The following is a 27,024-nucleotide window of genomic DNA, read 5'->3' on the forward strand; positions in this document are numbered from 1 at the left end:
AATCGCCCATTGGCGGGCGCCATTTTGACTTTTTTGACCTCCGTGGGCTCCCTGGCCACCCAGACGCTGCTGGGAAAGCCGCAGGGCCCGATGGGCCTTGTTTCTCGGAGGGTTTTGTGGCCACTGATCCGTCTTTTTCCTCCCCACTCCCCCCCCGGCAGGTTTACTGGAAGACGAGCGCCTAGCGAGTGCCCACCAAGCGGAGATCTTCACCAAGCAGATCCAGCGTTTGCAAGGTCGGTCCTGATACCTTCTGGTAATTTTATTTTTATTTATTTATGTCGTCATCACAGTATGCAGCAGCACGGATGTGTCAAAACTCACAAAGAGAGCGTGTAAAATGGGTTTCCGCGTGTAAAAACATCGGGGATGGGTGAGTGGGTGGGAAACCGTTTTAAAAACAGGCAGCACCAGCAAGGAACAAAATCAGGAACGAATTATGAAACCGATTATGAATTAGATTATTAAATTAAAGGACAGGCCGTCCTACGACACCCCCCCTCCCCCCCCATGGAGCCCAAAATATGAGTGAGAAATTTGTGAGTTTGGCCCCCCACTTAAAAAACTTTCCTTGTGCATCAAATAACAGATTAAGAGAGTTGGAAGGGACCATGTGAGGTCATCTAGTCCAACCCACCGCCCAAACAGGAGACCTTACAACACCAAACAGACCCTGCTACACCCCAAAAAACCATCACTGCAGTTGTTAAATTATTAACAGGGTTGTTAAGTGAATCCAGGTTCCCCATTGAGGCTGCTTGTCAGAAGGTCGCAAAAGGGAATCACGTAACCCCGGGACACTTGCGACCGTCAAAAATGTGAATCAGTTATCAAGCATCTGAATCAGTGGTGAAATGTAAAATTTGTTACTACCGGTTCTGTGGGCGTGGCTTGGTGGGGGTGGGGGTTAATAGGACTGAGTGGGCGTGGCCAACTTTTTTTTTTTCCTTTTAAAAACATTTTTTCTATAACCTCTTCAACCGAAGAGGTTGTAGAAAAAATGCTTTAAAAGCCTCTGACGATCCCAGCTGACTTGCCTGATCGTCAGAGGCTTTTTTTCCTTTTAAAAACATTTTTTCTATAACCTCTTGTAGAAAAAATGCTTTTAAAAGCCTCTGACGATCCCAGCTGAGCTACGTGATCATCAGAGGTTTTTTTTTTTTTTACTTTTAAAACCATTTTTTCTACAACCTCTTCGGCTGAAAGAAAGAAAGAAAGAAAGAAAGAAAGAAAGAAAGAAAGAAAGAAAGTAAGTCCCTTTTCTGGCTCTGCAGCGGAACCAGTGGCTAACCTGGAGGGCATCAGTGGGGGGCCCAGCTGCGTGGGGCAGCGCTCAACAATCGATGCAGTTGTGTAACCGAGATCAAAACACAAATCCAGGTCAGATTGCTGGGTGAATGCAAGTACAGAACATCTGGCTGATGCTTTTGGATGGGGGCAGGAGGGGGGGGCTGCTGTTTGCAGGGGGGCTTTGACCGCCTGGGGTCTGAGCTGCATCACTTCCAGGCCTTCAGCATCAGTATTCAGTGCAGCCTGTAAAGCAGTGGTCTTTCTTTCTTTCTTTCTTTCTTTCTTTCTTTCTTTCTTTCTTTCTTTCTTTCTTTCTTTCTTTCTTTCTTTCTCTCTCTCTCTCTCCCTTCCTTCCTTCCTTGTTCGTTCCTTCCTTCTTTGTCTTCCTTCTTTCTCTTCCTTCCTCTCTCCTTCCTTCCTCTCTCCCTCCATGTTTCCTTCCTTGTTTCCTTCCTTGTTCCTCTCTCCCTCCCTCCTTTCTTTCTTTCTTTCTTTCTTTCTTTCTTTCTTTCTTTCTTTCTTTCTTTCTTTCCTTCTTTCTTTCTTTCTTTCTTTCTCTCTCTCTCTTCCTTCCTTCCTTCCTTCCTTCCTCTCTCTCTCCCTCCTTGCCTCCTTCCTTCCTTGTTCCTTCCTTCCTTCTTTGTCTTCCTTCTTTCTCTTCCTTCCTCCCTCCTTCCTTCCTCCCTCCCTCCATGTTTCCTTCCTTGTTTCCTTCCTTCCTTGTTCCTTCCTCCCTCCCTCACTCGTTTCCTTCCTTGTTCCTCCCTCCCTCCCTCCTTTCTTTCTTTCTTTCTTTCTTTCTTTCTTTCTTTCTTTCTTTCTTTCTTTCTTTTTCTTTTTGCACCTCTGGAGGGCACCCCTTTGGGGAAGAAGCCTTCTGCAGGCTGCCCTCCTTCAGAAGGGAGGGGTCTCCAGAGCCAATCAGCCTGAGATTCCGCGACACTGTGTCTTTAAGGGGCCAAGGCCCCCTCCCCAGGCCAGGCACAGAGGCTGGGCCAGGGGGTCCCCTAGAGCCCCTGGACCCCCCACCCCCATGGAGCCGAAACCCTCCACATCTGGGAACGGTGAGTCCCCTCTCAGGAGGGGAGGGGGAGTGCGTTGCCACAGCAACCAACCCCCTCGGTGGCCTCCAGGATGGCCCAACTGCCAGGGACCCCCTCCCCACCTGGTTCCATCCCCGCCAAGTCTCTGGGATGCCCACAGGTTCCTACGTAGAGTTGCACCCAGGGCCAGACCGTGTGGGTTCACCCATTGGGCACCCGGCATGGCCTCCTTCACACCCCCTCCCACTAATAGAGACCCTCCTGCCTCCCATATCCGCCAGTTTCGGTTGCCAACTGATGCTCAAAACCCTTGCTCCTCTGCTTGGGTGTCTCTAAAACCCAATCTGGGTTTGTTTTTGCTCCTAAACTTGATTTAGGAAACCGGGGGGACGACGACGGGGTGACCCCATCCTGATCTCTTTGTCCTAACCCACGGGGATCCGAATGAATTCAGTGTCATTTTTAATTATGTACGTCGAATTGAAGGGTTTTTATTTAAACCGATGCTTTCATTCAATTTAAATTTTAATTTTTTCCAGTTATGGGTTTTTCAGTTCCTGTTTTAACTCGCACGGGTGCCCCGTTCTGTGGGGCAGTGAATTTATGCCCTCTCACCCCTGGCAAGAATTTCCTGGACGTTAGGGGGGAAAAAAATGCATTTAGCCTCGAATTTGAGAGAGAGGCAGGTACATACAGGTAGCCTTGGATTCACAGCTGCAAGAGAGCCCAACTTTTCGGTTGCTAAGTGAAACCGTTACGTGAATTTTGCTCCATTTTGTGACTGTTCTTGCCACAGTTGTTAAGGGAGGCCTGTTATTAACACGGTTAAGTGAATCTAGCTTTCCCTGTGGACTTTGCTAGTTGGCAACGTGAGCTTAACAATCATTGTAACCTAGTTTGGCATCACGTTGAGTTTCTTCATTTGTTTTTCTCGCCGTTGACTGTGTTGTTTCTCTGTGTCACATAATATATGTGGGTATTTTTATATAATTCTGTATTTATTTATTTTGTCATGCTTGCGTAGAATATTTTGGAGGTAGCGAAACTTTGAGAGCTGCAGGCCACCGATTTTCATTTTAATGTAAGCCGATTCGTGTACATTCAAAGTGACAATAAAGTTAGTCTAAGTTCAAGAAACTGACTGGTTCATTTCCAGACAGAAAGGGGAATTCTGGGAGTTGAAGTCCACCCATCTTAAAATTGCCAAGGTTGCGTTAATGCTGAATTCTACCATGTACCTATCCTAAACAGGTTCCCTTTATTTATTATTTATTTATTAGTCGCATTTCTATGCCGCCCAACTCCCTAGGGACTCTTTAGGGACCCCCAAAGCTGTCTCCTGTTGGTGTGTCCACCTCAAACCAGCTCTACCAAGTCAGCATTGGAGTGTGGGAAGCCCCGCCACCCAGAAGAATGAAATATTTTGGGAAATATTAAAAAAAAGGGAAGAATATTATATTTCTCTAAAGGAGGAATAAACAAGTTTTTAGAGGCAGAAAGCAGTCTTTCTTAATAGCCCACCGCAGATGCCAGCACTTAAGGAAATAAAGAGCTTATTGAAAGAGGAAGCCAACTATCTAGCTGGCTCTATTCATAAGCAAAGCACATACTGCCGGCAGAAGCCCATTCAAGACAGGATATTTTGCTACAAAGGGAACGTATATTTAATACTACATGTTTTGACAGCAGTGAGAATTGTATTTGCACAACACTGGAAAAATGAGGAAACTCCTACAGATGAAAATAGGATTAAAAAAAACATGAGAATGTGCGGAAATGGATAAGTTAACATTAAAGATTAAGGTCAAAGAAGACACAGAATATTTTTAACTTGGGATTTGTTTTATCAATGGTTAGATTACGAAGGTAGAAATTAGAAGTTGGAAGAATATTATTATACACAAGTAAAGAATACTATTACTACTATTATTATGTATAATAATACTAAATAATACTAAATACTTATAATATGTTAAAAATGACAGAATATTTCGAAACTCCTTGCAGCAAAGTTTGTCAGCTAATGAAAACAAGAATGGTAGGATTACAACAAACAGCCCACTCACCCACGATCCAACACATATATATAAATGTTATTTGTACATTTTTCTTTAACTTACATAAGTGCTTAATTATACAGTGTATTATCTGAGTCAATTTACTTATACATGATATTAGTAATAGTAACAATGTTTACTTATAAATAATAATATTCTTCCCACTTCTGATTTCCACCTTTGTGGTCTAACCATTTGTAAAACAAATCCCATGTTAAAAAAATATTCTGTATCTTCTTTATCTTTTATCTTTAATGTTAGCCCAGAGGTCTGCAACCTTAAACACTCCAAGAGCCATTTGGACCCGTTTCCCACAGAAAAGAAAACACCGGGAGCCACAAAACCCTTCCCGTGCCTGACTATTTCTTGATCGGCCACAAAACTAATTCTTATGATAGATGTCATAAGAAATATGAAGTATCATTGTCATTTCTCATTTACAATGTCTAGGCAACTCTAACACTATGCTCCCACATTATGTATTGCTCTGATCTCACAGTAAACAGATAGTGAATGTCATGAAATTGGACCATGATGTAATATATTTATGTAAAAGAGTATTCAGTACTACAAAAACCTTTTTCTTTTTAAATTCATGCTAAGTTTCTAATGCTAATAATATGCTATAAAATAACTATAATTGCAAAATAAGTGTTCAGGAAGGACAATAACAATTTCCTTAACACCATCTAAACTATCAGCTCAATTCTGCTATGTCTTGGCTCTCCAAATCTTGATGGGCTATAAATCCAAATAAGCCAACATGGATAATAAGCCAACATGGATAATAAGCCAACATGGATAATAAGCCAACATGGATAATAACGATAGAGGCTGGAAGATCTGGTTCAGCATCTGTATTGTCACTGCTTCCACACTCCACCCTAAGTTATTTTTGGGAAATACAGTGGCAATTTTCCCCAAATAGATTTGTCATGATGTTTTAATTAAATTTTAAGAGGCAACTGTGCAAATATATCTCTGCATAGAAATATAATAATTATTATTATTTATTAAATTTATATACCGCCCTACTCCCGAAGGACTCAGGGCAGTGAACAGCCAAAAGATAAAATACACATAGTACAAACGTTAAAAACCATTTAAAATACATTAAATACTTTGGCCCAAAACAAATTTAAAACACCCCAATTTATAAGACAAATTTTAAATTTCCATTTAAAAAGGGGAAAGACTTAGGTCAGGCCAGCCTGTTGAAATAGAAAGGTCTTAAGAGCACGGTGGAAGGTGCGCAGATCCGGGATCCTCCGTATCTCCGGAGGGAGCTCGTTCCAGATAGTGGGTGCCCCCACAGAGAAGGCCTCCCCCTGGGGACCACCAGTCGACACTGCTTGGCTGACGGCACCCGGAGGAGCCCCTCTCTATTAGAGCATACTGGCCGGTGGGAGGCTGCTTGTGGTAGTAGGCGGTCCCGTATATAACCAGGTCCTAAGCCATGGAGCGCTCTAAAGGTGGTAACCAAAACCTTGAAGCGCACCCGGAAGACCACCGGGAGCCAGTGCAGCTCGCGCAGGAGAGGTGTTACATGGGAGCGCCACGTTGCTCCCATAACCACCCACGTGGCCGCACTCTGCACCAGTTGGAGCCTCCGGGTGCTCCTCAAGGGGAGCCCCATGTAGAGAGCATTACAGTAGTCCAGGTGGGAAGTGACGAGGGCGTGAGTGACCGTGCGTAAGGAGTCCCGATCTAGAAAGGGACGCAACTGGCGGATCAGGCGAACCTGATAAAAAGTCCTCCCGGCCACAGACGTCAAATGCTCTTCTAAAGACAGCTATGAATCCAGGAGGACACCCAAGTTGTGAGCCCTCTCCGTGGGGGCCAGCGACTCGCCCCCAATAGTCAGTGATGGCACCAGCTGACTATACTGGGACGTCGGAAACCACAGCCACTCGGTCTTGGATGGGTTGAGCCTGAGTCTGTTTCTCCCCATCCAGATCCGCACGGCCTCCAGGCACCGGGACATCACTTCAAGGGCATCATTGGGGTGGTCCGGGGTGGAGATGTACAGCTGAGTGTCATACATAGGACCCAGGTACCTTCGAGACCGACTTCTGCCACCAATAGCCTCCCACCGACCAGTCCGCTCCCACAGAGAGGGTCTCCTCCGGGTGCCATCAGCCAAGTCATGTCGGCTGGCGACACCCAGGGGGAGGGCTTTCTCTGTGGGAGCTCCAGCCCTGTGGAATGAACTGCCCCCCGAAATACGAAAGATTTCCGACCTCCGGGTGTTTCGCTGCGCTCTGAAGACCCTGTTGTTCTGCCAGGCAGGGCTATTAACATAACGTTTTAAATTGGGGTATTTTAAATTTCTGGGATTTTAATTGGAGCCTAATTATTTAATGATTTTAAATTTTAAATTGTTGTCGTGTTTTTTTGTGTTTTTAAATAGGCTGTACACCGCCCTGAGTCCTTCGGGAGAAGGGCGGTATAGAAATAAATTTATTTATTTATTTATTTATTTATTTATTTATTTATTTATTTATTTATTTATTTATTTATCAATTCTTCTTCCTTCCTTCCCTTTCTTCAGCCCAGATGCACATGCGAAAGGACGAATTGGATTCCCTGCAGGAGACGAAGGATGTGGAGCTGGGGCAGGTGGCCCAGGATCTGCAGGACGCCAACGAGGAGATCCATAACCTGCGCCTAGAAGCCGAAGAAGCGGCTGCCCTGCACGAGAACGAGATCGCCAGTTTACAAGAAGAGCTTTGCCGGATGAAAGCCGAGCTGGAAAGAGTCCAACGGGTCCACAATGAGTACGAAATGGAGCTCACCGCCCTGCGGGCTGAAATCCAGATGATACAGGACTCGGCTCCCGAAAACAACGTTGACGCTAGCGAAACCCCCCTTCAGGAGCAACAACTGTCCAGCCTGAGCCAGGAAGTAGCTCGGCTCCAAGGTACCCTTTTGTTTTTTAAAAAAATCGGGGTAACTGCCGCTTGGCTCCCTAATTGTATTTATTTATTTATTTTAATATGCAGTAGTGGCCAAAATTGTGGAAACCTTTTGGGAGGTTTTGGGAAAAGTGTATTTTCTGAAACTGGCTAATAACACCACTTTTTTTTGGAGTAGTACCATACAATTATATATCCATGGAAAGATAATTGAATCAAGAATGTAATGCAATAACTTTTATGAAGGATTTGCTATTAGAATAGCAGTTAACAGTATAAAGGAGAAAAAGTGAAACACGTAGAAAAAACGAGATATACAAAAATAATTCCCCTGTCAGTTAATACTTTTCTGGGTAACCTTCAGCATGAAGGATGGCCTTACAACGTCTTCCCATGGAGTGAACCAAGTCTTTTACATCTGCAGCTGTTCTAATGTGAAACCAAGATGGAATGATGGCTTCTCTTAACTGGGTTTTATTGCTGGGTCGCTTCTGACTAACACGTTTCTTTAGATTTTCCATTGAGTGAAGATCTGGGCTATTCCCAGGCCATTCCAACAGTGGAATAGGATTATCTTATTTATCAATTAACTTATTTATTTATAGCTCACTTTTGTTATTTTTTTATAAATGATTCAAGGTACTGTATAAATACCTTATATTTCTTTCTCCTCCTATTTTCCCAACAACAACCCTGTGAGGTGGATTGGACTGAGTAACAGGGACTGGCCCAAAGTCACCCAGCTGATTTTCATAACTAAGGCAGGACTAGAACTCTGTGTCCCCTGGTGTTTGGCTCAAAGCCACCCAACCAGCTTTCATGGCTATGGTAGGACTAGAACTCCCAGTCTCCTGGTGATGGGCCTAAAATCACCCAGCTTGAACTCACAGTCTCCTAGTGATTGTTCCAAAGTCATCTGGCCAGTTTTTTTTTTTTTATTGAAAAGTTTTACAAGAAATACAAACATTTTCTCCCCCCCCCCGTCCTTCCCCCCTCAGCCCTTCCCTCCCCCCTTGCCCTCCCCCCCACCCACCCTCAGCCTTCCCCCCCCCTTGACTTCCCAGAACAAGCACAGGGTATAGCATCCACAAACATAAAACTAAAATATGCTAACAAATTGTTGACTTCAAATTCTTTCTAGGTCTTTAACTCCTTATAGCTCAAAACCCTATAAACATAAGCTAAAAGTTAAAAATGTTTCACTCATAAGCTATATGAACTTTCTTAGTCTGATACTTGTTTTGAATATAGTCAATCCATCTTCTCCATTCCGTTATGTATCTTTCGTGTGAATGGTCTTTAAGATATGATGAAAATTTTTGCCATCTCTGCCAAATGCACGACTTTTAGTGTCCAGTTTTTCATACATTAGGCAGGACTAGAACTCCCCGTCTCCTGGTTTCCAGGCTGGAACCGTCACCAAACTGGCTTAAACATTTTAATTTAATTTAATTTAATTTAATTTAATTTAATTTAATTTAATTTAATTTAATTTAATTTAATTTAATTTAATTTAATTTAATTTAATTTAATTTAATTTAATTTAATTTAATTTAATTATTTAATTTAATTTAATTTAATTTAATTTAATTTAATTTAATTTAATTTAATAATTTAATTATTTAATTTAATTTAATTTAATTTAATTTAATTTAATTTAATTTAATTTAATTTAATTTAATTATTTAATTTAATTTAATTTAATTTAATTTAATTATTTAATTTAATTTAATTTAATTTAATTTAATTTTTTAATTTAATTTAATTTAATTTTTTAATTTAATTTAATTTAATTTAATTTAATTTTTTAATTTAATTTAATTTAATTTAATTTAATTTAATTTAATTTAATTTAATTTAATTTAATTTAATTTAATTTAATTTAATTATTTAATTTAATTTAATTATTTAATTTAATTAATTCAATTTATATGCTGCCCCTCTCCGAAGACTCAGGGCGGCACACAATACAATTTAAAAAATCATTATAAAAAACATTAAATCTCTTAACCAGGAATCGACCGTATTTCTACGAAACAGTAGATGCGTTTCGCTATATAGAACTCCTGGATGAATGTTGGTATGTTCAGAATCTGGGTTTATTTGGCTTTGCAGGAGAGAGAGTTTATATAGAATCCAAGGGCTCGAAGGGGCCAGCCAGGAGCCGTGGGGGGTTGGACTAGAAGACCTCTAAGGACCCTTCTAACTCTTGTTGTTCTGGAGGACTTTGGCTTCCTTTCATCCCTGCTCCTGTGCTTTGTAGGTGAGCTGGACATTGCGAAAGGCCAATACACGGATCTGAAAGAAGAGTTCCTGACTTTGCAAGCTAGCAACAAGCTTATGGTCCACCAGCTGGAGAAGCTCGAAGCCATGAAATACAAGTAGGTGTTGATGTTTCTGCTCCTGGTGCAGCGGTTCCACCTGGAGATGGATGAGAACGAGGTGCCCTGAGAATGAGGGTGGTGGAAGACGGGGTGTGGGTTGATCTTTCTAGTCTAGAGCCATATGGTTTCCTTCAACGTTCTCCAACTTGGTGGCCTTCAGAAGGAACCACCCATCTCCAGGTTCCTTGGGAATCAGATGGGTTGTCTCAAAGTGACGTCGACTGGAGTCCAGTCCACTCCAGTTCCATTCCAGAGGGCAATGTACACGTTATGCCTCTTTCCATGTAATCTGCAATTTTAAGAAGCAAATTACGTGGAAAAACTGGTGATGGTAACCACCTTGAGGTTCAAGCAGATGGAAAGGGAGAGTCAAATCCTCTCATTTCCCCGTTGGAAGTCTGAGAAAAAGCTTGACCTCGGAAGAGGCTAGATGACCTCTGAAACCCCTTCCAATGTCTGGATTCTGATGCCTCTGGTCCCGCTCAGGTCCAGGGTGATGGGCTTGCAGTGCTTCAAGATGGAGTCCTGGTTGGTCATCCTGGTCTCTTCTTCATATTCTAGAGCAGGAGTCTCCAAACTTAGCCAATTTGGGAATTCTGGGATTTGAAGTCCACAAGTTTTGTGACCAAGTTTGGATTGCCCTGAATTAGACCATGCTGGCTGAGGAATTCTGGGAATTGAAGTCCACAAGTCTTAAAGTGGCCACGTCCACTTAAAGTGGCTACAACAGTCCCCTGCTGTAAACAATGGCGAGTAGGGCTCCAGTAGTATGACTTGATGGGTGAAATAGTGTCTTCACTCTCCAAGTTGCTTGAGTAACAGGTAACCAGGTGGAGATGTTCCCTTTTGGTCTCCTGGGTTATTTTCTAACACTGGTCTACCACTTTTGGAAGACTTGGGGGAAGTTATGTCCATACAGTCCATCTTAATGTGCTTGGGGATTGGAGGAGAGGTACGGCTGAAGCTGTAGGACTCTCACACTGTGCATCAAGAGAGTTCCTTCTTTGTAGGATCCGATCTGAGGTGATTACCGGGACAGAGGTTTAGTCTTCCAAGCTGTGAGACTCATATTGGAGCCCATCTTCAGAGAACATCTCTCACCAGAATCCCAAAGGTCCATTTTCAAGAGGCAACTGGCCGCCTGTTTTTTCTTTGAAGACGTTTCGCTTCTCATCCACGAAGCTTCTTTGGCTCTGACAGGATGGTGGGGAAAGGAAGGATTGAAACTCCTTGCAGACAGCTGGTCATTTGCATCCTTTTAGAGAGTCATTGAGGCCACTTGGAGGTTGGAGGGAGGGCACAAATAAACCTTCAAGTCAGGGGTGAAGTCCTACTGGTTCGGACCGGTTCGGGCGAACCGCTAGGGATTATGGGCATCAGTTCACCGAACCGGTAGTAATTACCCTTCCTTGGCTCCACCCACGCCCGGCCAGTCGCCGCTCACCTCTTCCGACCACTCGATATTCCACAGAATTCAATGTTAAATGCAGCAGAGAGAATGCTAACTTTTCTCCCTCCCTTCAGAACGGAGCTGCTGCAGCCTGTCTCTTTAAGGTAGTCCCCAGGAGCGAGGGGGAGGGGGGAAGCAGCTGGAATGGAAAGGCAGGAAAATGGGGAAGGGGATTTTCCTGCCTGTCATCTATTCCTCAATCTCAGCACAGATGGAGGGAAGAATGGTAGGCAGGAATATTCCCCTCCCCATTTTCCTGCCATTCGTGACAAGGAGTGGCTGGGAGGGGAGGGGCCGGTGAGGAGCCCCTCGATGTGAGTGATGTCAAGTTGGCCACGCCCACCCAGTCCCATGACCTCCCCCCAACAAGCCACGCTCAAAGAACCGGTAGGGGAAATTGTTTAATTTCACCCCTGCTCCAAGTGGCCTCAGTGACTCTCTAAAAAGGATGCAAATGACCAGCTGTCTGCAAGGAGTATCAATCCTTCCGTTCCCCACCATCCACAGTCAGAGCTGAAGAAGCTCCTTGGATGAGAAGCGAAACGTCTTCAGAGAAAAATCAAGAAAGTCCAGTTGCGTCTTTAAAAAAGCACCTTTGGGACAACCGTGACCTGGACGACGGAGAATCTCCGTAGACACTTTCACCGGAATGGTGAGAGAGACGTTCTCTGAAGATGAGCTCCAGCACGAGTCCCAAAGTGACCGACCCAAATTGAATCCTGCAACATGACCCTGGGACATCTGCTTTCATTCATGAGGTCCATCTTTCTTCACCCTGACCCATTTCCTGCTCCACCAATCCCTTGGACCATTTTTGGGGCACCGGGAAGAGAGATTTACTGGGCTGATGTAATGAGGGCCTGATATTTTAGATAGCACCGATCGAGCATTATATGAGCAGTGGCCTCTGTAGATGCCAGGCGACCATTCTCTCTACACCAGCCCAAGCTAAAATGGCAAGGACCAGAGTGGTTAGGGCAGGCATTAGGGCAACGCATCAGGGTTGTGTTTGACCTTTGGGGGCTGGGGTGGGCGTGGCTGAGGTGGATGTGGCCAGCATGACATCATTCCAGTGGTGGGTTGCTCCCGGTTTGGCCCGGTTCGGCCGAGCCGGTAGCGGTGATGCTATTACGTCACCGAACCGGTTCTCTTTCTTCGGGAGCTGGGCCCTCCCGCCCGCCCCCGCGTTATTCTGACCTTATATTTCTTTTTTCTTTTGCCCAGCTGAGAGGTGCGTCAGAACGGATTGCCGCACCTCAGCTGGGCAGATTCGCAAGACGCTTGCGCAAAGCGCGCGACCAAAGAGGCGATCATACGCAAAGTGCACGCACAAAGAGAACTGGTAGTAAAGCCGGTTGGAACTCACCCCTGCATCACTCGTGTCGGGGGGTGGGGACCCTGTGGTGGCCCAAGCGCTCTGCCAGCGAAAACGGGCTCCTGGGCTCCGTTTTGGGCTGGGACGGCCTCCTGCAACCCTCTGCCAGCGAAAATGCAACTTGGGTGCACCGGGTGCATTCCTCGTGAGCTCCGTTTTCGCTGGCAGAGGAACCATCGGCTGGTCCTTCTCTGTTTCCAGGGCAGCCCTGTGGGCCAGATCTAAGCCACCCGCAGGCCGGATTTGGCCCGCGGGCCTTCAGTGTAACACCCCTGGGTTAGAGCATGCCACAAACCAAGAATGGTTTGTGGATGAATGTCAGCACTTCTGCAGGTATCAAAATCCACCCTCGAGGGAATGGCATAGATACAGGTACTCCTCGACTTGCAACAGTTCATTTAGTGACTGTCCGAAGTTTCAATGGCACTGAAAAAAGCGACGGGCGACTTCTTTTTCGCACTTACGATCATTGCAACATGTGATCAACATTTGGACGCTTGACTTTTATTTACGACAGTTGCGAGTGTCCCTGGGGTCACGCGATCCCCTTTTCTGACCTTCAGACAAGGGAAGGGGGAAGCCGGATTCGCTTCCCAAGAATGTGACTTAGTTCACCATGACTGTGGTTCTCTCAATCACCAGGGCCAGGAAGGGTGTAAAATGGGGCAAAGCTCACGTAACCATTGTCTCGCTTAACAATGGAAATTTGGGGCTCTACTGGGGCTGTAAGGCGAGGACTACCTGTATGTCATTCACGTGGCGGGGCATGGGTTGTGTTGCGGCCTGTCGGCCACCGGCCGCTCCAGCAGCTGACTCAGAGGAGGAGGAGGAGGAGGCGTGGGAATCGGGGTCAGCATCAGGGCAGCCTGAGAGCTCCGAGGGGGAAGAGGGAGTGGAGCTGTCAGAGAGAGAGAGAGAGAGGCGGAGCCTGGGCCGTCTGTCAGCCCTCAAATGGAGAGTCAACAGCTCTCAGATCTGGAGGTGGCTGATGAGAAGGAGGAGGAACAGCTGGGTCCAGTGCCTGATGCTTGGATGCACAGAAGGCAGAGGAGAGGAGAGCAGTGGAAATCTATGAGCCGGTCCTCGGGACGGAAGAGCCACCACTGCTAGCGAAGCCCCACCCTAGCTCTGGAGATAAAAGGCAGGGGCCGGAGATGAATAGGTGTGGCAGCCAGCCAGCCAGACTTGTCAGCCTGCGGTGAGAGAGCAACTTTTTGCCGGGGCTGCCGGCGTTCCTAATAAAGGCATCTTTTTGAGTTCACTTCTGAGGGTTTGTCGTGTTTGGGGAGCTGGGTCAGAATAGGTTGGGAGAAGAAGGACAACATTCCTTCTGCTCCAGAAGTGCTAAAGGTTGAAGGCAAGTAGCTTTCCGGGGGATTCTGGGAGTTGAAGTCCACAAGTCATAAAGTTGCCCGTGGTTGGAGAGCCCTGACTTGAGCCAATCTCCCGCAGCAAGTACCGAAGCAGGCTGGATGACTCTCCGTCTCTGGAGTCCATCTCCCAGTGGCCCACGGATCGCCGCTACTCCCTCATGAAGCAACCCGCCAACCAGAAGGGCAGCTGCGTCTCCTTCTGGTCGGTGGAGATTGTCGGCGTCGCCAGCGACTACAACGAAGAAGAGAGGATGGAGAAGGTGGAAGAGGAGAATGAGCTCGAGTTGCCGCATCAGCCGTCGGAGGAGAAGGTGGAGAAGGTCCAGACGCAGGTACTCCTTCATGTTATAGGGCGTTCATTTGTTTCATGGGTTCTATAATCAGTCTCTCTATCTGTCTTTCTCTCTTTCTCTCTTTCTCTCTCTCTCTCCTTCTCTCTCTCTCTCTCTCTCTCTCTCTCTCTCTCTCTCTCTCTCTCTCTCTCTATATATATATATATATATATATATATATATATATATATATATATATATATATATATATGTAGGTCTTTGGTTATTCGGGTCTTCTCCCACGTAAAATTGGAAGTGTCTTGGCGACGTTTCGACGAAGTCTCATTCGTCATCTTCAGGCTGGTGTTCTCGGCTTCGTGCTTCCAGGAGCAACCTTTGCTCCTGGAAGCACGAAGCCGAGAACACCAGCCTGAAGATGACGAATGAGACTTCGTCGAAACGTCGCCAAGACACTTCCAATTTTACGTGGGAGAAGACCCGAATAACCAAAGACCTACATACAAACACCCGCGAAAACCTGAGAAAACATATATATATATATATATATATATATATATATATATATATATATATATATATATATATATATATATATATATATATATATATATATATATACCTTTCATATCTCTCTTTGTCTATGTCTCTCTTTCTCTGTCTCTGTCTCTTTTTCTCTCTCTGTCTCTCTCTGACTGATTGTCTATATCTATCGATCTATCGATCTTATCTATCTCTTATATCTATGTCTCTATCTATGTCTCTATCTATCTATCTATCTATCTGTCTATCTATCTATCTCTATCATCCACCTACCTACCTACCTGTCTGTGTCTGTCTATTATCGATCTTATAATTAAATAAATACATTATATTTATTTTATAGTTTATTTATTTCTTTAATTGATTTTGTAGTATTTAGTTATTTTATAGTGTACCGTAGTTATTTTTTATTGTGTTATCTACTGTATTTGTTTTATTTTATAGTGTATTTATCTATTTATGTATTTAATTGATTTTATGTATTTATTGATTTCGTAGTGTATTTATTGATTCATTTTATAGTGTATTATCTCTCTCTCTCAGCATATTTATTTATTGATTTTATAGTGCATTTATCTGATTTATTTTATAGTGTATTTATTTATTATTTATTTTATAATGTATTCATTTATTTATTTTATAGTGTATTACCTATCATTTATTTTATAGCGTACTTATTTATTTAATTGATTTTATAATGTATTTAGTTATAGTGTATTTATTTACTCTGTTTCCCCCAAAATAAGACATCCCCTGATAATAAGCCCAATTGGGCTTCTGAGCGCATGGCAATAAGGCCAAACGCTTATTTCAGGGTTCAAAAAACTATAAGACAGGGTCTCATTTTCGGTAGTGACTTTATAGTGTATTTAGTGATTCATTTTATAGTGTATTGATTTAGTTATTCTATAGTGTATTGATTTTATAGTGTATTACCTGTCATTTATTTATTTTACAGCATACTATTTATTTAATTGATTTGATAGTGTATTTATTTATGTAGCTATTTTATAGTGCATTTGCTTTGTAGTGTAGTTGTTTATTACTTTTTCAGAGTGTTTATTTATTTAATTGATTTATATGAGCATGCAAAGTCAGTAGCTGACAGAGCTTTAAAACCACAACGAAAACCGATAAGACAAAAAAATAAAAATAAAAATAGTAGAGACCAGAACACCTCAAACACTAAAGGTCAACCCACAATCAATTATCAGTCCGACAATTACAGACAGTCCTTGACTTACGACGGTTCATTTAGTGACCTTCAAAGTTAGAACGGCACTGAAAAAAGTGACTTATGACTGTTTTTGACACGACCGTTGTCGCAGCATCCCCCAGGGTCGCGTGATCAAAATTCAGACGCTTGGCAACTGATTCATATTTATGACGGTTGCAATGTCCTGGGGTCAGGTGATTCCCCTTTTGCGACGTTCTGATGAGCGAAGCCCATGGGAGGAAGCCAGATTCACTTAACAACCGGGTTACTGACTTAAAATGTTGCAGTGATTCACTTAAAAACCACGGCAAGAAAGGTCACAAAATGGGGCGAAGCTCAGTTCCCAACGGTCTCGCTTAGCAACGGAAACGTTGGGCTCGATTGTGGTTGTAAGCCGAGGACTACCTATATAAGCAGGCTCATCCAGTACTCCGGTCCAAGGCCTTACGGAAGGTCAAAAAAAGGGAGAGAGAGAGAGAGAGGCCAGCTGAAGAGCAGGTGAGGTGACCGAGAAGACATGTCTCCTGGGAACCCACCAGCTCATATGGCTTCCAAGTAGGAGCTTGGAGGTTGTCCACCTTATCAGTTCTTGTGAGATGGGTGTTCTAACCTAGCTCCACAAACATGGCAGACCCTCTGAAATTAACCGAGATTCCTTTATTAGGAGCGCCAGCAGCCCCGGCAAAAAGTTTCTCTGTCCAGCAGGGAGATGAATAGTTGTCCGCCACACCTATTCATCTCCGTCCCTGCCTTTTCTCCCCAGAGCTAGGGTGGAGCTGCGCTAGTAGCGGTACCTCTTCCATCCCAAGAACTGGCCCATAGATTTCCAGGGCTCTCCTCTCCTCTGCCTTGTGTGCATCTGTGCATCAGGCACTGGACCCAGCTGTTCCTCCTCTTCCTCATCAGCCACCTCCAGACCTGGGGGCTGTTGACCCTCCATCTGAGGGCTGACGGACGGCCCAGGCTCCGCCTCTCTCTCTCTTTCTCTGACATCTCCACTCCCTCTTCCTCCTCGGAGCTCAAAGGTTGCCTTGATGCTGGCCCTGACTCCCACATCACCTCCTCCTCCTCTGATTTGGCTGCTGGAGGGGCTGGCGGCTGACAGGCCACATCAATGGGTGGTCCACAAGTGACCTTTGAAACATTTGGGTGGGTGGAAAACTCTTGCAATAGATCAGTTGCCAAGGTAGGAGACTCTTGAGAGGAAGAGTGAAGATCAAATATGAGGGTTTGAAGGAGGGACCGGACATTCAAGATCTTTAGGAGAATTGGAAAGTTCTCCTGGTCAGTTGTCTAGAACCTGGAGGAAAGTTACCGATGGAGAGGTGAGGTGACTGGAAAGCCACCTCAGAAGAGCTGGTGATGGAGCCAGGTGATGCTTCTTCTCTCACCCTCTTCTTGCCCTACCAGGGCAATATGTCCCAGTGCATTCTGGCTGAAATGGAGAACGAGGACCAGGCTTGCTTCCAAGACACAGATTTTAAGAGAAAATCGAGAAGGAGGAGGGACTCTGATGCCCGTAAGGTAGGAAGAGAGGGCAAGAGGGAGGGAAGGGCAGGCCAGTTTAATGGTGGAGAAGGATCAGCTCAACCCCATCCTAGATGTTTCTTGGGCTCATCTGAAGACCTCGGCAGTATCTTCTGGTTGGGGGACATCCTAATGGCCAACTTTGTAGAGCGGTTATGAGATGAGAGAAAGAAGAACCATCCAGTGTATTACAAAAGAATTGAGTGTCCCCACGGACACTCAACATTGTTGCTAAAAATCATCCAAGGCAGGGGTAAAATCCTATCGGTTTAGACCAGTTCTGGCGAACCGCTAGGGATTATTGGCATCAGTTTGCCGAACCGGTAGTAATCACCCCTCGTTGGCCCCACCCACGCCCGGCTGGTCACCCCTCACCTCTTCCGGCCGCTGGATATTCCACAGAATTCAATGTTCAATGCAGCAGAGAGAATGCTAACTTTTCTCCTTCTATTCAGCTGCTGCAGCTTGTCCCTTTAAGGTAGTCCCCAGGAGGGAGGGGGAGGGGGGAAGCAGCTGGAATGGAAAGGCAGGAAAATGGGGAAGGGGATTTTCCTGCCTGTCATCCCATTCCTCAATCTCAGCACAGACGGAGGGAAGGATGGTAGGCAGGAATATCCCCCTCCCCATTTTCCTGCCATTCGTGACAAGGAGTGGCTGGGAGGGGAGGGGCTGGTGAGGAGCCCCTCGATGTGAGTGATGTTGAGTTGGCCACACCCACCCAGTCACATGACCTCCCCTGAACAAGCCACGCCCACAGAACCGGTAGGGGAAATAATTTAATTTCACTACTGGTCCAAGGTCCTTGATTCTAGGAGAATTCTGGGTGGGGCATTCAAGAACTTTTAAGAGGACTGGAAAGTTCTCCTGGGTTGTCTAGAACTTGGAGGAAAGAGGGAGAGAGGCCCAAAGCTGAATCGAGGAGGAATTTCCTTGACTTGGAGAGCTATTAGCTAAAGCTGTGGATGCTCCATCACTGGGTCTGGTCTTCAAGAAAAGAGTGGATAGTCATTTGTCCAGAATGGTCATTTGTCCAAGGGTTCCTGCCTTGGGCAGAGGGGTTAACCAGAAGACATCCAAGGTTTCTTTTAACCTTATGACTGTATGAGAAGGGATGGGGCATTCAAGAAATTTAGAAGGGCCAAGAAGTTCTCCTGGATCATTGTCTAGGACAGGGGTCAGCAACCTGTGGCTCTGGAGCCGCATGTGGCTCTTTCATCCCTCTGCTGCGGCTCCCTGTTTCTGGTTGGCTCCACAGTTGATAGGGCTTTCAGTTAGGACAGGTAGAGGAAAAAGGATGCCGTGCTAGGAGGAGACTCTATGGCAGTGATGGCTAACCTTTTTGCCATCGTGTGCCAGGATGGAGAGGGGGGGGGCAAGGGGTCGCGGGTGCCCACACCCATAATTCTATACGCATCACCCCGTGCATGCGTGCACGACCCCCCTCCCCCCGCTCCTGGCATGCAGTGGCCCGGTAGGACAGTTTTTCTTTCTCACCTGGCTCCAGGGCCTCTCTAGGAGTCTGGGGAGAGCGAAAACAGCCTTCCCCAACGCCCCCCCAGAGGTCCTCCGGAGGCCAAAAACTGCCCATTTAACAACTTCCGTTGGGACCAGAACGCCCATTTTTTGCAGTCCTCAGCCTCCAGGGCCTCTCTAGGAGTCTGGAGAGGGTAAAAAACGTCCTTCCCCACCCCCCGGAGGTCCTCTGGAGGCCGAAAATGGCCCGTTTGACAACTTCTGATGCCGGAAGGAGCTAAGCTTGTGTGCCCACTGATGTGGCTATGGGTGCCATCTGTGGCACGCGTGCCATAGGTTCGCCATCCCAGCTCTATGGTGAGGGAACTGACTTCCAGTCGGCAGAGGAAAAAGGACGCTGCACTAAGAGGAGACTCTATGATGGGGGAAACTGGACTTCCTGTCCGTTCCAGAATTGAACGGGGGCTTCCAGTTAGGACCTTTGTGGCTCTTTGAGTGTTTAAGGTTGCCGACCCTCTGGTCTAGGCCTTCGAGGGCAGAGAGGAGACAAAGGTACAGGTGGGGAGGATGGGATGATAGAGAAGCCACCTCAGGAGAGATGGTGATGGAGCTATGAGATGCTTCCTCTCCCATCCTCCTCTTCTTGCCTGCCAGGGCATTATTGTGACCCAGTGGAACCTGCTAGAAACGGAGAAAGAAGACCAGTCTTCCTACCCAGAGCTGCTCAGTAAGAGAAGATCGAGGAGGAGAGAATCCCTGAAAGAAGGGAGAGAAGATGACTTTAAGAGTTGGAGGGAGAAGGCAAGGAATGCAGAGATTCTTCTTGACGCAGAACTCAACGAAAGTTCAGGGAGGGAAGGGCAGGTAAGCAGGTAATGGTGGAGAAAGATCAATTCAGGCTCATTCTGGGTGGTTCCTTGGACACACCTGAGGGCCTCGGTCCTGCATCTTGATCAGCGGACATCTTGACGGCCTACCTTGCAGATCATAGAAGGAGAACCATCCTGTGCAGTAGCAAAAGAGCTGAGTGTGCAGATGGAGTGACACCATCCTTGCTAAGGTCCTTGTGGGTCAATCAAGTTGAAGGTTTTCTAAGCCCAGACGATGAACATCAAGTAATTGATGTTCGTCTTCAAGGAGTGTCCCAAACCAGCTCTGGTTCTTGCAGACTCAGAAATCCTGTGAGTTGAAGTCCACAAGTCATAAAGGGGCCATCGTTCCCCACCTCTGCTCTAGAAAGTGGTTAAAGGAAGGAACTCAGTAGGTTTAGCTAAAAGAAGCTGAAGGAGAGACATGATAACATTTTCTGATTCCTGAGGAGATCCTACAGGGAACAAGGAGACCATTTGTTCTCCAGAGCACCTGAGGGTTAAGATGAGAACCCATGGCTCTACCAGTATAGGGAGAGGCCCAAACTTGAATTGAGGAGGAATTTCCTGACTTGGATAGTTATTAAGTGAAGCTATGGGTACGCCATCACTGGTGGTCTTCAAGATAGGACTGGATAACCATTTGTCTAGAATGGTAGGAGGGTTCCTGCCTTGGGCAGGGGGTGGGGGTTGACTAGAAGACATCCAAAGTCCCTCTCAACGCTATGATTCTATGAGCAGGGACGGGACCTTCAAGAACTTTGGAGGACCTGGAAGTTCTCCTGGGTTGTCTAGAGCAGGGATTTCCAACCTTGGCAACTTTTCAGACTTGTGGAAGTCCACAAGTCTTAAAAGTTCCCAAGGTTGGAGACCCCTGGTCTAGAATATGGAGGAAAGAGGGCAGACAAAAGATACAGGTGGGGAGGATGGGAGGACAGAAAAGCCACCCCAGGAGAGATGGTGATGGAGCTTCCTCTCCCACCTTCTTCTTGCTTGCCTGGGCTTGAAGGCCCAGTTTAGTGTGCCAGAAATGGAGAGAGAAGATCAGTCTTCCAGTCAAGATCCAGGTAATGAGAGAAGACCGAAGAAGGAGAGGAGCTGGAAGAAAGAGATTTCCTTTGATCAAGAGCCTGACGAAAGTCCAGGGAGGGAAGGGCAGGTAAGCTTAATGGTGACAAGAGCCTCATCCTAGATGGTTTCTTGAAGCTCATCTGAGGACCTCAGGATCTGGAGATACCCAAGTGGCCCACAAGCAGAACAGTCTGAGAAAGACAACTGGCCAGTTAGTTTCTAGCCCGTATGATGGACCTCAAATATCTCTTCAAGTAACTGTGGTTAGTCTTCAAGGAAGGTTTGAGATGATTGAACGGGAAGCCCAGATGATGGACATAATTAGAACCCTCCAAAGAGAAGGCCTAGCCAGTTTTTCGTGGGTCGAAAGAAAATAAGACCCGGCCTTCTTTTTGGAGAAACACGGTACAAACCAACTACCCTGAGGCTCATCCATGGCGGTTATAGTTCTGAGAACCGGGCAGGAGAACTCTGCCACAATGCCCTGATGCGCCATCTTGTGGGGACGACCTCCAGGTATCCACGATCCCGTCTCCTAATGCAAGTAGGGGTTGTAACTGGGGCACCAGCCCAGAGGTGGGTTCTATTTACCTTTACTACCGGTTCGCAACGGGAGCGTGCGTGAACGGCATGTGCAAATCACCCGTGGTGATGTTGTGGCGGGTGGGTGGATGGATATTCCTGCCGGTTTTACTACCGGTTCTATAGAACCAGACCGAACCGGGGGCAACCCACCACTGCATCAGCCCCTTTCCTCCCCTTTGGTGGTGTCCCTCACCTATCACAGTGGGTCTAGAACAGGGGTGAAAAACTCAAGGCCCAGGAGCCGGATTTGGCCTGCAGGGTGCCACCCTAGAAACAGCGAAGGAGCGACTCACAGTGCCTCTGCCAGTGAAAACGGAGCTCGGGAGGGCCGCCGGCGGCCCTCCCGAGCTCCGTTTTCGCTGGCAGAGGGTTGCAGGAGGACGTCGCAGCCAAAAACGGAGCTCTGGAGCGGAGAGCTTGGGCCACCACAGGTGCCCCCGACATGAGTGACATTGAGCTGGCCACGCCCACCCTGGCCACGCCCATCCTGGCCCCCCAAAGTCAAACACAACCCTGATGCGGCCCTCAATGAAATCAAGTTTGACGCCCCTGGCCTCGAAGGATGGCCGCATCACAACCCAGCTCCTTTTAACCCAACGAAAGCAATAATCGAGTTGTTTTAGATAATCATTCACACAAGACAATTTGCTAGGGTTTCATCCCAGGCTTGTTTCTCTCTCCAACTGGTCTCTTAAAGCCTGTAGACTTCACGACTTGGAAAGCACCTCCAGCTTGGATTGGGGATTCATCGTTGGGTGCCATCAGCTTTCTGGTGGCCCCTCATCTGAAGGTCACAGATGATCTCCACCCTCAGTTGCATGGCTAAATAGCATGGGGTAGAGCAGGGAGTTCGGTGGGATTTCACAGGAGGACATCCAAAGACCTAGCCACTTCTCCTGGCCACTGAGCAATGGGTGGAAACTAATCAAGGAGAGGACCAACCTAGAACTAAGAAGAAACTTCCTGACAGAGTAGAGTAGAGTAGAGTAGAGTAGAGTAGAGTAGAGTAGAGTAGAGTAGAGTACAACACAACACAACACAACACAACACAACACAACACAACACAACACAACACGAAACAATAGCATAGAACAGTGATGGCTAACCTTTTTGCCATCGCGTGCCAGGAGGGGGAGATTTGTGTGCATGTGCCCACACCCATAATTCTATGAGCCCCGCCCTGCGCATGCGCACGCAACCCACCCTCCCTCCCTCGCTCCTGGCACGTAATGGCCCGGTAGGCCCATTTTTCTTTCTCACCTGGCTCCAGTTCCTCTCTATGCATCTGGGGAGGGCAAAAACAGCCTTCCCCACCCCTTTGGAGGCCCTCCAGAGGCCAGAAACAGCCAATTTCCCAACTCCCGGTGGGACCGGAAGTGACGTTTTTTGCTGTCCCCAGCCTCCAGAGCCTCTCTAGGAATCTGATATGTTCGCCATCACGGGAATAGAATCTTTGTCACTTTAAATGTACACTAATCAGCATATATTAAAATGAAATTTCATTGCAATCAGCTCTCAAAAGATAACAGTTATACATATACACCCACAGACACATACAGAGAGAAACATCACAGTCTAGATTGGATGTATACATATACATGGCTAAAAAAAGAGAGAATCCTGCGAGTTTACAAGATGGATGGCATAAGGAACAAAGCGGTCCCAGAATCTATTCATCCGAAACCTCCTCCCAGAGGGGAGCAACAGAATCAGACCGTGAAGTGGGTGTGTGGGGTCTCCAACAATGCTTTGAGCTCTAAGCACATAGCGCTTATAAGCAACGCCCTGAATAACAGGAAGCGAACTTCCTATAATCTTCTCCGCTGTCCTCATCACTCTCCGTAGGGACTTTCTGTCTGAGGTGCTGCTGCCACCAAACCAAAGAGGATGCAGGTTGTTAAACCTTTGTGGGAGAACAATCAGCCAGTGAAATGGCTTGCTTTCAGAAGTTGTAGGTGCTCCATCATTGGAGATTTTAAAGAAGAGATTGGACAGCCATTTGTCTGAAGTGGTGTAGGGTTTTCCTGTCTAAGCAGGGGGTTGGACTAGAAGACCTCCAAGGTCCCTTCCAACTCTGTTATTCTATGTTCTATCCATGATGCAATGCGTGCATGCCCCCCCACCCCCTGTGCATGTGCGCTATCCGACCACCTGTGCCTACCCTCCCGCGCACATGCATGCATGACCCCCCCATGCTTCCCCGCCCCACCGGGCATGCACCCTGCACCCAAACTGGAAGCCAAAATGGGGAGTAGGGAGGCTGCACAAGGCCTCAAAATGCAATGCAAGTGCCCCCCCCATGCATGCCCCCCGCCCCCACATATGCGCATGCATCCCTGCATGCATCCCGCCCCCGCACATGCGCAGTAGAGACCCGAAGACCAGCTGGGTGGTGGGAGGTGTGCATGCATGTGCGGTAGAGCTGGGCTGGGGCGATGGCTGATGTGCCCGCAGAGGGCTCTGCGTGCCACCTGTGGCACGCGTGCCATAGGTTCACCATCATGGGTACAGGGTCTCCTGCTTGAGCAGGGGACCTCCAAGGTCCTTTCCACCTCTAGGATCCTATGTTCTACTTAGGAGAGTTAAGGAGACTGTCTTCCCTAACAGTGAGGACAACGAACAAGTGGAACCGCTTCCCTGCAGAAGTTGTAGGCGCTCCATCACTGGAGTTTTTCAAGAAGAGACGGGAGAGCTATTCATCTGAAATGGTAGAGGGCCTCCAGCCCCAGAGACGGCAGCCAAGCGGCACACCTAACCCCTTTGTAGAACCAGCGTGGGTGCCCGTGCCATACACATCCGTTCAGCCGGTCGCCTGCGGAGGGCTCTCGGTGGGGCCCTCCGTGATGGTTCTCCTCCTTCTCGTTTTTTGGCAGCACGACCGCGCGCAGCACGACCTGCAGGAACTGGAGGAAAGGTACCAACACAGCCAGTCCGAGTGTGAGCAGCTTCAGGAGGAACTCCAGCTGTGCAGGGAGGAGATTGAAAGGCTGAACGGCAACATCCCGGCAGGAGGACGGGTAAGGCCATTGGCACCCACCCACCCACCCACCCCGGCCATCTCTGGGAGCGAGGGGGGGGGTCTTCTCGTCAAGGTTGTGTTCAGAGGCCTGCATTAAATAGAGGTCCTCCGCGTTGGCCGTTCCAAAGAGCCCCGGGGGCAGATCCAGAGATAATCGCGTTGTGTTTTTGGTGGCGTTCTGAGCTTGATTGTTTCCTTCAAGATGTTTCGTTGGCCAAACTAGGTAACGTGTTCAGGGGTAGAATGGAAGGGGGTTTGTGGAGGGGAGGAGGAGGAGGAGGAGGAGGAGGAGGAGGAGATGGTCCTTGGTGAGCTTGGTGGTTTAGCTGTAGACGTTTCATGACCAAAACTAGGTAACGTCATCACTGCTAGTCAACTGAACGATGTAATGAACCGAGAAAACCACCAAGGTCAAGGACACCTCATTTCAACCCTGAGTTACAAATATCCTTCTTTATTGGCAGCATTACGTTCCTCTGGTTTCTTGGTGGAATCCACCATGATTTATTTGAAATCCCGATCTCCTGGGACACGGAGATGAAAACCGTGGAGGAGAAGACAATCAATGTTGGTGGGAGTCAAAGACACGGACCTTTTAGTAAAATAACTTGGCCGTTGTGTCTGTGTGGGGTTGTGCTGTGCTCCAGATGAGACCTTGTGTGGGCCACCAGAAAGTGTCTCCGGAGATTCTCCATCATTCAGGTCATGGTTATTGTCAGACTTCGATGCTATCTCAAAACAAATGAATTTCCAAACTGCCAATCTTTAAGGAAATCTTTTCTTTAATTGAGCACAGCCACCGGATCATGACTCGATGCGGACAAGACTGACCTTTTGCCCCCCCAATCCCTCCCTTTCCGATCCCCAAATCTCTGCTTCTCATTGGCTATCTTCCAAGTCATTCTTCAGACTCTTTGTCTCGTCATTTCCCAGGAATGTCTCCCCCCCTCCTCATTTCCATGACAACCCGACTTCAAAGGGATTTAGCAGGCAAAAGTTCAGAGCTTATCTCTCTCTCTCCTCTGCTCTCTATGCCAGCGTTGAATCGCTGACAGTTATCCCAAAGGTGCTTCCCCACCCACCCACCCCCAAAATGGTAACCGGACTTTCTTGGGTTTTTTCCTTTGAAAACATTCCGCTTCTCATCCAAGAAGCTTCTTCAGAACTTCTGATCCAAGAACTGAAGAAGCTTCTTGAATGAGAAGCGAAATGTTTCCAAAGGAAAAAAAAAGTCAAGTTACCTTTTGGAAAAAAAGCACCTTTGGGACAACCATCAGTGATGGCGAACCTTTTCAGCACCAAGTGCCCAAACTGGAACACGCGTGCATGCACGTGTATGAGCGTGTGCCGGCCAGCTGGTCTTTGGGTTTCCGGCACACGCATGTGTGCCATCCAGCTAGTCTTTGCGCATGCTGGAGCACTGGAAACCCAGATGGTTGGCGCACACATGCCTGTTTTTTGGCTGGTTTTGTTGTGGTCCGCCAGCAGCCTGCAGAGCTGGCAGCAGAGTCAGACAGTGAGGAGGCTGGGGAGGAACATGGGCCAGTCCTGGAGTCTGGGGAAGGCTCAGACGAGGGCTCTGCGTCGGAGGCAGAGTTGGGGCCAGGGCCATCTGGGAGTTATGCGCGGACTCCGAGCCTCCAGAGTCGGACATCAGAGAGGCAGAGGAACAGGAGGAACCTGTTCCTGGTGCACGCATGCGCAGAGCTGCCACAAGGCAAGAGCAACTAAAACAAAAGGGACTATTCAGTAGTAAGGCCAGGAGATGATTGGCCCCTCCCAGAAGGCTTAAAAGAGCAGCAAAGGCTCTTGGGCTCTTTGTAGGAAAGCAACGTTGTTAATTCTGTTCCCAGTCGGCATCTCTGTTTGATTCTGGACTTCGTGGGGCTTTGCCAAGTAGGTCTTTGGCAGCGTGTCAAGGGAGATAAAGGCGGGTGATTATCCCGAAGGACTTCTCCCGTAGGACTTTTTGCGAAAAAGTCATTAAAATTCGTGTGTTTTAATGACTCAGGAAGCCTAGGCCACAACAGGTTTGGCCATTTTTTGAGCCGTTTTTTCAGGTCATTTTTGGCCTGTTTTTGGCCGTTTTCCAGCACTTTGGCACCCACGAAGACCTTGGGTGCCAAAAGCCAGAAGAGCAGCTGTCAACAGCATGCGTGCCCACAGAGAAGGTTCTGCTTGCCACCTTTGGCACGCGTGCCATAGGTTCGCCATCACGGACCTAGATAATTGAGAATTTTTGTAGACACTTTCTGGTGGCCCACACATGGTCTCATCTGGAACACAGCACAACTACTTGTCCACTTGTCTTTTGGGAAATAAGAAGCGCCTTTGGCCACCAGAAAGTTCTCCTTGTTGAGTGGTCAAGGAGTAGATAGATGGTCAACAGATAGGGATTCTCTATTTGGTTGCCGATGTTGTGCATGTTGCGTCGAAAGTTCTCACCACCACAATTCAAGAAGGAAGCTGAGGAATGGGAAGGAGGACAGAGGAGGAGAACTTAGATGGTGAAGGGCTCGGAGATGAAATCCCAGAAAGATGGGT

The 27,024-nt window shown here is 47.0% G+C and overlaps 1 protein-coding gene across 1 annotated transcript in view; it reads left to right on the forward strand.

Annotated features, from left to right (window-relative positions):
• CCDC136 (coiled-coil domain containing 136) overlaps window positions 1-27,024 on the forward strand; it is a 40,932-nt gene that overhangs the window by 5,926 nt on the left and 7,982 nt on the right. The window contains exons 3-7 of the mRNA XM_070947918.1: window positions 162-236; window positions 6,942-7,310; window positions 9,569-9,614; window positions 14,075-14,219; window positions 24,335-24,478. Coding sequence (XP_070804019.1) covers window positions 162-236; window positions 6,942-7,310; window positions 9,569-9,614; window positions 14,075-14,219; window positions 24,335-24,478 — 779 coding nt within the window. The remainder of the gene's footprint in view (window positions 1-161; window positions 237-6,941; window positions 7,311-9,568; window positions 9,615-14,074; window positions 14,220-24,334; window positions 24,479-27,024) is intronic.

This window comes from Pituophis catenifer, unplaced genomic scaffold (genome assembly GCF_029215685.1).
Source record: "Pituophis catenifer annectens isolate HBS135680 unplaced genomic scaffold, rPitCat1.0.hap2 SCAF_7, whole genome shotgun sequence".
Lineage (NCBI taxonomy): Eukaryota > Metazoa > Chordata > Lepidosauria > Squamata > Colubridae > Pituophis > Pituophis catenifer.